This window comes from Cavia porcellus, unplaced genomic scaffold (genome assembly GCF_034190915.1).
Source record: "Cavia porcellus strain 051 isolate PalLab524CR breed Dunkin Hartley unplaced genomic scaffold, mCavPor4.1 scaffold_11, whole genome shotgun sequence".
Classification (NCBI taxonomy): Eukaryota; Metazoa; Chordata; class Mammalia; order Rodentia; family Caviidae; genus Cavia; species Cavia porcellus.
The window spans coordinates 39,551,510-39,564,030 of NW_026947494.1; the positions used below are offsets into that span (position 1 = coordinate 39,551,510).

The 12,521-nt window shown below is 34.5% G+C and overlaps 1 protein-coding gene across 5 annotated transcripts in view; it reads left to right on the forward strand.

Moving 5' to 3' along the window:
• Window positions 1–12,521, forward strand: part of Parp8 (poly(ADP-ribose) polymerase family member 8) — a 177,383-nt gene that overhangs the window by 104,390 nt on the left and 60,472 nt on the right. For all 5 annotated transcript variants that reach the window (XM_063258129.1, XM_063258127.1, XM_063258128.1 and 2 more), the window contains 4 exons: window positions 457–534; window positions 1,694–1,788; window positions 11,633–11,693; window positions 12,250–12,340. In XM_063258129.1, the coding sequence (XP_063114199.1) occupies window positions 457–534; window positions 1,694–1,788; window positions 11,633–11,693; window positions 12,250–12,340 (325 nt within the window). The remainder of the gene's footprint in view (window positions 1–456; window positions 535–1,693; window positions 1,789–11,632; window positions 11,694–12,249; window positions 12,341–12,521) is intronic.

The following is a 12,521-nucleotide window of genomic DNA, read 5'->3' on the forward strand; positions in this document are numbered from 1 at the left end:
CATAATTTGATTTTTATGTTAGTGCATTCAAAGTTTCTTTTATTTTATACTATTGTTTTGAGTTGGCAGTGGAATTAAATAGTCTTGGATAATAATGCAGAGGAACTTTTTAATAAAATTTGAATTGGTATGAGTTTGCCAAATGTTTTATCAGAGTAAAGCTGAAGATATAAATGATTATGCGTACTTTTTAATATACATCAAATATTAAATTATAACTACTAATTTCAGTGAACAAAAACTTTAAAAAAGAAATTTATTTGAATAATGAAACGAGCTACATGAATCCATAAAACTGTCACTTACTATCTTTTGTTTTGGGGTTATACTTCACCAAGGACTTTTTATGCATAAAATCTGCGTAACAGCTATAAAACCTCTTGCTTGCTACTTTATTTGCAAAAGAAAACAAACTAGCTTGACAGTTAACATTGTCTTCTTGTTCTATTATTTTAGGAGTCAAGACAAAATAGTACAGTGGAAGAAGATTCTGAAGGGGATAATGATTCGGAAGAATTCTATTATGGAGGACAGGTAAGTAGACTTGACTTCCAAATTCCCAGTCTCAAAGTTCGTTCAGATAGCCACAATTGTCCTCAAGAAGATCTGTGCCTGAGAGTTACGGGACAGAGGAGTAGAGGAGTGTTCTGTAATTAACTAGGAAATCTGTATAACTTCTCTGTTTTCAGTTTTTTATGCATCCTCAGACATTAAGATTATTTTTAGAAATCTTTTTACTGTAGTTATTTATCTTGAAATTGTCTTCAATCGTTAGTGAGATTTTTGCAGATAACATTTTTCGTGCTTTGGATTTTTGCATGTCACATTCAGGAGTTTGACATGATGACATTTTTGAGAACAGTACAGACTGTTTTAAGTGGAAGATAGTTATTTAAAACTTAATGGGCTCAATTATCTTCATTACTTTATTTGGATTCAGTGTCATTGTATTCATTGTGAAAATTGTTATACAAGAAGTATCAAAGTTTAAATATATATTAAATATGACAACCACAGAGATGAAGTATTTCATCAGGTTTTTTTGCAGAGTCATGTTAAAATTTTAATTTGGTAGTATAGATATATGTTTTTTATAGAATCCTCTCAATCAAATGTTTTTATAACTTAGGCAATAAAATGGAGTAGTCTATGATAAAAGGGTCATTAATGCCAAAATTATTATATAAAAGAATGCAAGTAATTTTATTTATCCAGAGTAAAAAAACACCAGTAACTTGTCAGTTACACATGAGCAGGATAGTTGAGATACAGACATACTAAAGTTAGGTTTCTTCTCTATAAGGAGTAACTTTCTAGTATTGGGAAGATTGCTTCATTAATATAATGCTCAACACAATGCAGAGTATTTATTCATGTGTTCTGTTTTGCTTTGTGTATGGAACTATTTCTTGCAGAGAGAATGTAAGGATATCTGCCTGCCGATTCACTTCTTTTAATGCTTGCATTTTCTCATGGTTAAAATTGTCTAATTTTAACTTTTAAACCTAAAGACTTATACCAGCCATATGTGAGCCCAGGGACTTCAATGAAAATACTACTGAGTTACCTTGGTTTTTAAATGAAGCTTAGCATATTCCTGGCAGACTGTCCAGGGGCACAGGTCCAGCTGACTGCTGTGTTTTGGTTATGTTGGTGGTGTCCGCCCACAAGTCACTTGTGAATCACCTTCCAGGTCAACTACGATGGGGAACTGCACAAGCATCCTCAGCTGGAAGCTGATTTATCTGCGGTGAGAGAGATTTATGGGCCAAATGCAGTTTCTCTCAGGTAAACAAATATCTTTAGTGAATATAAAATATATCTATTAATTAAAAAATTTTGGAGGGTTGATACTGAGGATTGAACTCAGGGCCTTGTGCTACCTCTACCACTGAGCTACATCCCTAACCCCAAATTAACCTGAAGCAATTTTTGGTAGCTAGTTATATGGAAAGTGTTTGCTAGATTGTTACGTGTGTGTTTTTACACTAAATGGCATTTTTGTAATTTTGTGTACATTGGCTTACAATTGATTATATTAAAGATATTTGTTTCTTTGGGTGGTTTGGAGAAATGCTAGTTCTCAGAAGTGTCATAATTAATTACTATAGTAGATTTGGCCAGCTGGTCCCATGCTGTTATTATAAATCCCGGCCACAGCCCTGTGAACAATAAAGTAAATAATGTAAAACCTCAGGCATCCATATCACATTGCGATCTAGCCCCTGAACAAAAACATGTAGATTTGTGCAGTGTTACAGTGATAGTGCATTTTATTCTTTACCTAACATTTAGTGATAAAATTTATTTACAGTGTTTCAATGATAATTCATTTTAATATTTACCTAATATTTAGTGATAAAATTTATTTCCACTTGTTCAGAAGACCTTAGGATTCTTATTTGCCTTTCTTTTATCTGTATAGTATAAAGCAAAGGCTTTTTTGTTACTCAGTTAGTACACAGGAATGATTTCTGGTCGTTTTGGCTTCCTTCCCTTTGCCGATAGCATAGAGCTCCAGGTCCCTGTCTAGACCTGACCTCGGTTCGAGCCCCATGTCCACCGGGTACCCAGGTGTGTGGATTCTCTCATAATGCCAGGCATTCACACGTGTGGCTTTCTTGTCAAAGAATGTTTTTCTCCGTATCTTTCCAAGCCCTAACCCAAAAGTCGATTTCTCTCCAACCTTCTTGGAATGTTACTTTGCCTTCTTGACTCCCAATACATTCGGTCTTTTTGTCTTAGTTTACTTTTTGTGTATTTCACTGTTGGTTTACTTGTCTCTCTCTAGCCTGAATCTTGGGTATGTTGAGGGTTTTTTCTTTATTTTGTCTGAATTTGCTTTTTAAAAAATCTTTCTCTTTTGATACTTAGCACAGAGTAGGGAATACATGAAATACAGGATTCAAAGTGTCTCGGAAAAAAACTGACCACATTATTCTCTTGAGTGGGCATAACCATATTTTGAGAGGGTGAACAAATAATTTTAGTTGGGAAGTACAGCATGGCTGTAATTTATAACTTCCAAGTTCATTTTAATTGCAAAAGCAGAACACACTACCAACTGCATCCTAAATAAGTTGGGGTTGTATACCCAGAGCTTCCCTCGACTTCTTTTGAGTCGTTGCAGAATCCAAGAGATCAGCGAGACCAACCTGGAAAAAGGAGGATTTATTTCCAGGATTTTACGTGCTCATTGATCCATCTGAACTCTTGTCCAAAGTGTTGGGCATTAGAACAAAGGAAAGGCTCTAGTTTTATACATTTGGCTAAAGGGTTGGTCTAGAGGGTGCGCGGCAAGAGAGGGTACAGAATCAAGACAGCAATTAATAATGTAGCCTTGAAAGAAGACAGAGCCTGATGAATCCTGCAGGAACAAGATGACATAAACTCTGTGTACTGGACAGAGTTGCCAATCTTATCTGTACCAGAACAAGGAGTTACAGCTACAGGGGCGGAGGAGGGAATTTGAGGAGGATTGCTCTTTAAGTCAGTTGTACACTTTGAAGTTTTTGCAAATTAGCTGTTAAAATTTCACATTTGTGTCTGTTAAAGCTCCAGATTAGGTTACATAGCTATTCAGTTTGGGTTATATAATGAATATGTGAAGGCAGTAAGAGCTATCAATAAGTAGACCAAAGAACAACTAATTTTTATAGTAATTGAACTTTGATCTTAAACTCAAATCTTTAAAACAGTAATTTCTCACCCTACTAAAATAAAGAGGTTTTCCAATGTAATTAAACTCATAGTGAAACAAAATTCAAGTTTTTTTGTTCAAAATGCATATTTTTATTAAGATACTTAGTGCATCATGATAAACAGTACATGTAGATTGCTTTTAAGCTTAAAGATTTTCTTGTGAAACATATTTCCATGTTATCTAGGCTCCATTTATCTTGTCATGTTTATATGAATTGTTTCTTTACCAAGCACTTATTAAGTACCAATGGAGGTTGGTATTAATATTTCTACTATTAATGTTATTATTGGTAATTACTAGCATTAAACTTGATAAATGTCTGGAATATTAGTTAAATGAAAGACCTAAAATTGTAAGTGGTTTGGATTTTTTCATTGCCTATTTCACTTATAAGTTTTGATACACTGTAGAATGAACATAAGCTGTATTTGTGCCTGCTACAGATTTTCTCTGATTATAGAGGATGATTCTAAAAACAGTTCTTGTGGTATAAAGGTGAATCACAGTAATAGTAGCTTGATTTACGAAATAAAAATGAATTTACTTTCTAGTCTCAAATACTGAGAGTTGAACACATGGGAAAGTGGGGGAGTTAGGCATAGGTCTTGGAATCATCTTCCTTGCAAAGTTCTAAGTCTATTGAAAACAGACTGTTCTAATTAGCTGTTCTTTTACTTAATTGAGGCTTAGAAGAACTTAATGGACTTTGAAGAGCAAAAGAAGCTCAGTATGCACAATGGGCTATTTGGTGTCATTTTTTTGTAAAGCATCATCTGATGAGAAAAGCAGCTAACCACATCTAAGTTTTTTTTCTTTAAAGAGATGGGAATAACTAATTACTTAGATTGAGGGGGGAAAATCAACTTAAAATGGTAAAAGAATGTGTAGAAAAAATTGACAGGTGAAAGATTTATATTTAAATAGGTAACGATAGCGATCTCTGGCCCTGTCATTGAGAAACAAAATCATGATTGCATTGAACCATATGAGCAAACACTGATGACAATTTTGATTTTGAGTTGCCTTTAAAAAATTTTTTAGTACATGTTTATCATGCATAATGAGTACATGTATTGGGGGAATTGGTATTTACACATGCACCATCTTAGGCCTTTTTTATTTCTCCTTCTCTTCCTCCTCACTCGGTCCACCCACCCTTAGATCACCTCCCATCTGTAAAAGGTTTACCTCCTCATTTCCTGTCTCTTTTATTTTGCTCTTGAAATTATTTATACTTCAGATTTCTGATTTAAGAGAAACCATGCAGCATTTAATGTTCTGTATCTGACTTTATTTTGCTAAGCATTGTACTCTGTTCTATGGGAAGTGAGTTAGTTCTGCAGAAGTCTGATGATCAATCTGAATATGGTTCATCTTTAATTATGCAACAGAAGTGCATTACATCAGTGTTTGCTTTTTATTGCAAATATACCCCTATAATCGTATGTTTATAAAGTAATTTTCATTAATATCATTTGAAAAGTTTTAGATTGATATTTTTAAAAAGATAAGGACTTATAGACCAGAGAATTATCAGTTCACTAGGCAAGAAATAATTCTGTAAATTTCCTTTTGAAATTTAATTCTTCCAACCATATCAGATACCTTTGCTTTATGATCATGCTGTCTTTCATGTTCAAAATTGGAGTCGTATGAGTAATCTGACATTTTTGTTGTGATTAATGCCTAGTGTAGGCTGGAAGCTCCCAAGATTATGACTCTTCCACATTTTGATTACTTTTTTTTATGGATGGACAGTTGTGATGAGGCCTTTTTGAACTGATGCTTAGAGACCAAGAGAACTGTGAGGGTTTATTGGCCATTTGAGGAACCTGTAATGCCATACTTAGGCCCACCAGAGAAACCAAATGTATCTTTAAAAGGAAGAACTAACATAAAAGCAAGAAAAAGAACACATAGGTCAGGACAGACCACTTTAATTTCTCTGAATTTCTGAGTTTGTATTTGTAGTAGCCGATAGGACTATTTACAAACCTTCAGGTTCTCTTGCCCTGGAATATGGTAGGGTGATATCCCAGGTCCCTTTAATACTAGGTAAAGACATGGAACTAGTCTTGGTCGGTGAATTGTGCACATAAGTGCTAGAGGGAGTGTTCCTGTTTATCCTTGACTCCTTAATGATGACATCGATCTCCTCCCACCCCCAAATTTCTTTGAGATATAAATACTTTTTGTGAGATATAAATACTTTTTGTGAGATATAAATACTTTTTGTGTATGTGTTAAACCACTGAAATTTTGAGGCTGTTTGTCACCACAGCATAACAGCCGGCATCATAATATGTCATTCATCAAAAGATTTTGGCTTGGGAGTTTATAATATTCTTCCCAGCATATTGATTCTCCACCCTCTGCCTCCGAGCTGAGGAGAAAAACAATCTGACACTGAAAATCAGGAAAGCAGTGACATGAGGTGCGTAGGGTAAAGACACCCAAGGGAGAGGTTTTTCCAAAGACAGAGAAGCAGAATGTAGATGTGGGCTTCTGAGGATCAGAGCCCCGATGCTCTGCTTTGCTCCCAACCCTGGAGTTGCTTCAAGCAAAATCACGGCTATGTAAGCTGATTGCAGAGTTAGGACACATATTTTATTCAGTACATCTCATGCACTATTATTTTGTCTTACAAAAGATCCAATTCCTTGTTATCTGAATCTAATTTTTAAAATTTTCTCAGTCTTGTTTTTTTGAAAAATTTATAGCTGCTTTGGGTACAGTCTTGTAAATGCTTTGGTCTTGCCAAAATTTCCTCCTGATTACTGAGTTTGCATGTGTCTTGGACCATTCACAAACATTTCTCCCTCACTGGGCAAAATCACACATTGAGTAGGCATGCAGAGATAGACCGGCAAGCTGTTGAGTTTCAGATATTGCAGAAAGGTGTGTGTTTATTCACAAAATACCTTTTCAAAGTCTGATCATCTTAATTGTTGAAAATAGAAATAACGACATAGCCATACAGGTCTGTAGTGAAGTGTGTCTGTGTTTCTGTGTGTGTTTGTATATATATGTTATTTTCCTGATGTCTTATTATTTAGGAATAGTTAGATATCTAAATACATTTTTTATAACTTGCATGATCACAACTCATTTTGACCAGGTTGTGCTACAGCACATTTCAGCAGTAGAGGAAATAAGCTGAAGTATTACAGAGAAAGGAAGACAACACAGTCCAATATCTTATAGGACGTGAGTACACATGTGAATGTCTCAACGAGGATGTTCTTGATTGGTTCCATTAAAAACAGAATGAATTGTCAAGAATCCTGACAGAATCCTCAAAAGTTATTAACACAAATATTCCATATATTGGTTCTTAACTAACCTAGGGACGATGCAAATATCCAAAACAAAATGGCTAGATTTAAAGTTATATAGACTCCTAGGGTAGCTCACCTGAAACTTAAAGTCTCACCAGGTGTTAGGAATTCTTTTATGCACAGTTTCTTTCCAGATCCTCCACTGCAGAGCAAAACAACTGCATCACATAATTTTTGGATTATTTCCCTCATTTTAAAAGAAATTTTTTAACCTCAGTTACATATGGTCTTTTCATAGGGTATAAATGTAGGCAGTACATGAAATTATTTTATTATAAACCAACTATTACATTGAAGACAATCACAATTCAAGCAGCATTCATCTATCAACTACTAGACTTGATTTTGGATTTGCTCTTCATGAGATCCTGTGCTACTGGAAATTATTCAGATACAGAAATGATCCTGCTGATGGACTGAATTGCTGCGTCTGGAGAAACTCTAATAAACATGCTTTGTGATCTTGCAGTGGGAAACTTGAAATTACTGGCATTATGTAAAAAGGGCTTCATAACGGAACTGGGTTTGCATAGCACAGTGTCATTTATGAGTTCTTTGAACTGTGGCGTATAAACAAAGCAAGTAACTATTTATGGATCTACACCTGCAGAATCCAGTTAATTGCAAACCTTTCGGGTGTTCACCTCCTTTTAATCTTGTGTTCCTGCTCTGCGATGGTGAAGAAGGGTCTTGTAACTGAACCCCCCCACCCTTTTGAAATAGTTTGTGTTTGAAGATTTGGAAGAAGCTTACTTCTAACCAAAAAATTGTTCAAGAACTTATACCTAAGAATGCTTTAAAATTTATCTTTTAAAGTCCACAGATGTCACATTCTAATCATAACTTTACAGTACATTCTGTTGAAGTGCTTTGGAAAACTGTATATGAAAAAAATAATAGTGTGTAAGTGTTTTTACTATTTTTTTAAAAATCTGATTTCTTTTTGTCTGTCTCTAACCATGACCAATGCCCTGTCGATGTAAATCAATTCAAATAAAAGTAATTCTCCCCACTGAGGTTGAGAAAATGTGAAAAAGAAGACAATCCAGTTCTGACAAGGATATAGGGGGATGGCCACTGGGGTAATTCTGCTGAGATGGCTGTAAATTGTTTAGCCTTTTAAAATAACTAAGCAATATATACCAGGAATCTTAAATTAAGTCATATTATTCACTTGAACCAGGAATTCTAGAAATTATTCTGTGCACAGAATATAGGTGCACATAGATTTTTATTCAGAGGACTGATAAAATATAAAGCAGCAAACATTTTATTATGCAGCTATGTGTAATATACATACAAGCATCGAAAGTTACAGTTTTGAAAGACAATCTACAATATAGAAAAACATTGACTGTAGGAGAACAAAAACTTTTAGATGTCATATATGAAAATGACATCAGCAAACAATAATTATCATTGATTGTGGTATTAGAAAATTTTTTAGTGTAATTTTCTGCTTCTCACATTTGCTACGATGATTATGTATTACCTTTTTAACCAGAAGTTTGATCTACGTTTTTAGGAAATACACTTTCGTGTTTGTTTATTTTTGTGTTTTGGGACAGGGTCTCTCTATGTAGTTCAGCGTGACCTTGAACCTATATTTTGCTGCCTTAGCTTCCCCAAGTGCTGGGATTACAGGCGAACACTACACAACCATGCCTGGAGCAGAAGTGCACTTTTTATAACACAAATTTTGAATGCAACGTGTAGTTGCCATATGAATACTCTTCTTATTTGACTGTCATATCTAGTTTTTTTACTGTTACTAATTAGAAATTTATTTATTTATTTTTATTTTAAAGAGAGTGAGACAAAACAGGACATAACAAAGCAGATTAGAACAATGGAGGCAACACAGCATTTTACCAGAAGACCACCCATAATTAACAGTACCTACCATAATGTCTCTTTCTTTGAAATAGTTGAGCATAACTTCATGTACAATAGTATCAAACATAACAAAATAGTATAAAACCATTCAACACAATGAAAGTATTACAGGGCATTCAGAACCAAATAACAAAAAATGAACAATGATAAAACATTGATACTCTATTATCTCATTTTCCATAAAAAAAATTGTTAATACATATAATGCAATCCAATAAGATGCAACATGATAGAACCAGTGGAAACAGAAGAACAAAAGCATGGTAGAACTTCAGCGTAAGATGATATTAAATCAGCAGTGGCTTATTGTAATGACCTGTTTTCTTCAAAATAGCTGTTCATACCATCACAGATAATAAAACTCAACAAATCAGTATAAACCCATTCCAACTAATCAAATTTTTTATGGAAAATGAGATAATAGTTTTTAAATCGTCTTGATTTCTTTTTTCTTTTTCTTTTCTTTCTTTCTTTCTTTCCTTCTTTCTTTCTTTCTTTCTTTCTTTCTTTCTTTCTTTCTTTCTTTCTTTCCTTCTAAATCTGCTTGTTTAGAAAGGAGTATGTCAGTAGCATTCCTTCCAGGATACAGTATTTTTGTATCAACTGCCTTTTCAATAGACAAATTTTCATGAACTTGCCATAATGAAACGTTCTCTTGTTATGGGATATTAGTTGAATTGTTTCTAATTTCTGCTGTTGCATATGCTGAACCAGGTAAAAGTTCGCAGAGATTTGTCCTTACTTTCTTAGGATTACCTCCTATAAGCAGAATAGTATTTATTCAAGGCCTGTCCTCCACCCTGAAACTTCCTTTGCATATTATCATCTCTCCTTGTCATTGCGTGGATGATCTCTCCATGCCTAGCAGTGAATAGATGGCCTACTGTATTTATGATTCATTTGCCTATATGCAGGGTTGTTAAGTTGCAGTTACCAGGCTGTGAGGCCTGTTTTGGAATACCATGATCCGTAAACTGGTTTTGCTTTATTAAAAGGCTGCATAAAAAGGAAATAAAAAAACCAAAGAGCATGTGTGACAAAAACCATGCATAACCCCAAAACCTTTCAGATTCACAGAGAAAGGTTGCTAGACCCTGAGTTAAGACAGAAGAAATAGCTCATTTTCTTGGTCCTTGTTTCTGTCATATTTTCTGTATGATTTCCAATTCAATTTTAAATTTATGTTTTATGAAGAACATACATTATGACGCTGTGATGTTTTTAAAATGTAGGCTATTTTAATCTTTTTAATTGTAACTAAAAGTATTACTATTAGAAATTAAAAAGTATGATTTTACAAGACAAAATGCTCAGTGTTTTGATATATTGAAAATGTAGTTTAAGTTGTAATCTAATGTATACTGCCTTATTTTGATTATATTTCTGATTTGATTGTATTTGATTATATATTTTGATATATGTAGGAGATATATAAGAAAAGATCTCCTAGATTTCTTTATTCATTAAATTACGTGTAACCATTTTCTACTCTGGCCCCTGTAAATGTGCTGTAATTCTGTATTATATTTGTATTATTTCTGTTTATGATACACAGGCAGTTTACACTGAATCCTTGCTATGTACCAGATACTGTGTGATACAGATGGATTCAATGCCTGATTTCTCTATTGACTTTGTACCTTCCATTTGGCAACTTTTCCACCTCTCTGAATCTCAGTTTCTTTATCTGCAAAATCAATATAGTAATATTTTCCACTTCACAGAGCCATAATGAGGACCAAGGAGATTATCCACTAATGTGTACCCTGGTTTCTAATATTAAGTGGTAGTTTCTTAAATTTGAGCCAATTTGATGCATGCATAGATACATGTATTCAAGTCCCAGCTGTGCTGCAGAACAATAATGATTAAGTTACTTCATTACACTAGCCTCAGGTTATGTGGAAATAGTAGGTCCTGTAATGGTTTGTGAATATTAAATAAGCATATGTAGGTAAGATTCTTAGAATGGTTTCTGGCCCATAATTGCTCAGTAAATATTGGCCATTAATTTTTATCATTTCAATTATTTCTGCATTATATGCAGACTTCGTAACTTTAGAATTTTATAAGGGTATCAGAAATGCAGATGTGCGTAAATGGAGAATGTTAAAAGTATTGTTTTTGTGATCTTTCATTAACCCAAACTGTACAAAAGTTGGTCTTCCTGGTGTCTTTATTTAGAACGTGTTATAGTTTAATTTTTTAAAGTTACTTTAATTTTGACACATCAAACTTTTCTAGCTTCCTACCTTTCAATTTCCCAGCACCAGTGACTAAGCAGGAGCAAACTCGCAGACATTTTATTGTGTTTGCACCCCTGCCCTCACGTATGCCAGAACCCCTTTTTTGCCGTTAGGAGCAGCTCCTCAGCTCTTCATCCTCAAGAGTGTGATGAAATCAGATCGGTCTGGTTGGGAGACTTGACTAATTTGAAACCCTGAAAAAGCCAACTCTTGGAGTTAACTCATGCATGTGCATGCGCACAAAGGTATCTCCATGGTATAAAAAGGTCACAGCAAGTGACAGCTCAACTGTATTCAGCCAGTAGTTCATGTTCACGGTCAGCTCTGTGATACCTGTGGAAATCAGCAGTCAGAACTGGTGACTGAATTTTTAATTAAAATAATCTGCCACATGCCATATTTTAAGGAAAGTGGAAAAAATAAACCCTAATGTTGATCTTTGCTTTCAGGGAATATGGAGCCATTGATGATGTAGATATTGATCTGCATATTGATGTGAGCTTTCTTGATGTAAGTATCAATTTCGGTAATAGAACTGGTACACTTAAAGTACGGTTATTTTTGGTTGTCTTACAACGTTATCACATTGACTATAAACTGATTTATGCAGAAATACTATCCCTAGTTAAAGGGGAAATTATATACAAAGGTATTTTTGGTATTGATTTTTTCATTATATTCTGAAATTTATGGGTGTTTTTTGTTTGTTCACTTGTTTGTTTGTCTTTTGAGACTGGATCTTGCCAAGTAGTTCAGGCTGATCTTGAACGTACTTTATAGCCCAGAGTGGCCTTGCACTTGCAGTGATCCTTCTGCCTCAGCCTCTCAAGTCCTGGTTTATAGGCACATACTACAGTGCCCAACTATGATTTTTATTATAGTAACTTATTCTAAATTTTTACATTTACTTTTCATGCATACAAACAAAAATTAAGACTACTTTGGCCTTTTCACAGTACAATGGCTTTTGCCTCTGTGATTTATGCATTCCTTTAACGTGAATTTTTAAAGTTTTGTTTTGAATTCTAAAAGATGACTAACTCAGCTTTCACATATTTTTGTGCAGGAGGAGATTGCTGTGGCTTGGGAACTGATTCGAACAGAACCTATAATAGTTCGACTCCACTGTTCACTCACACAATATTTAAATGGCCCAGGTTAGTTTTATTTCCCTACTGTGTTGAATATTAGTTAGCTAGGCACTGTGCTTTAAGCAGAATGCATATTCTAAGTGTTAAATATCTACCTCTGCACCCCTTGCTGCTAGTAATGTACACATGCACTGGATTCCTCTCACCACAGGAGCATTCTCTACCTTGAGCAGAGCAGATTGCTCTG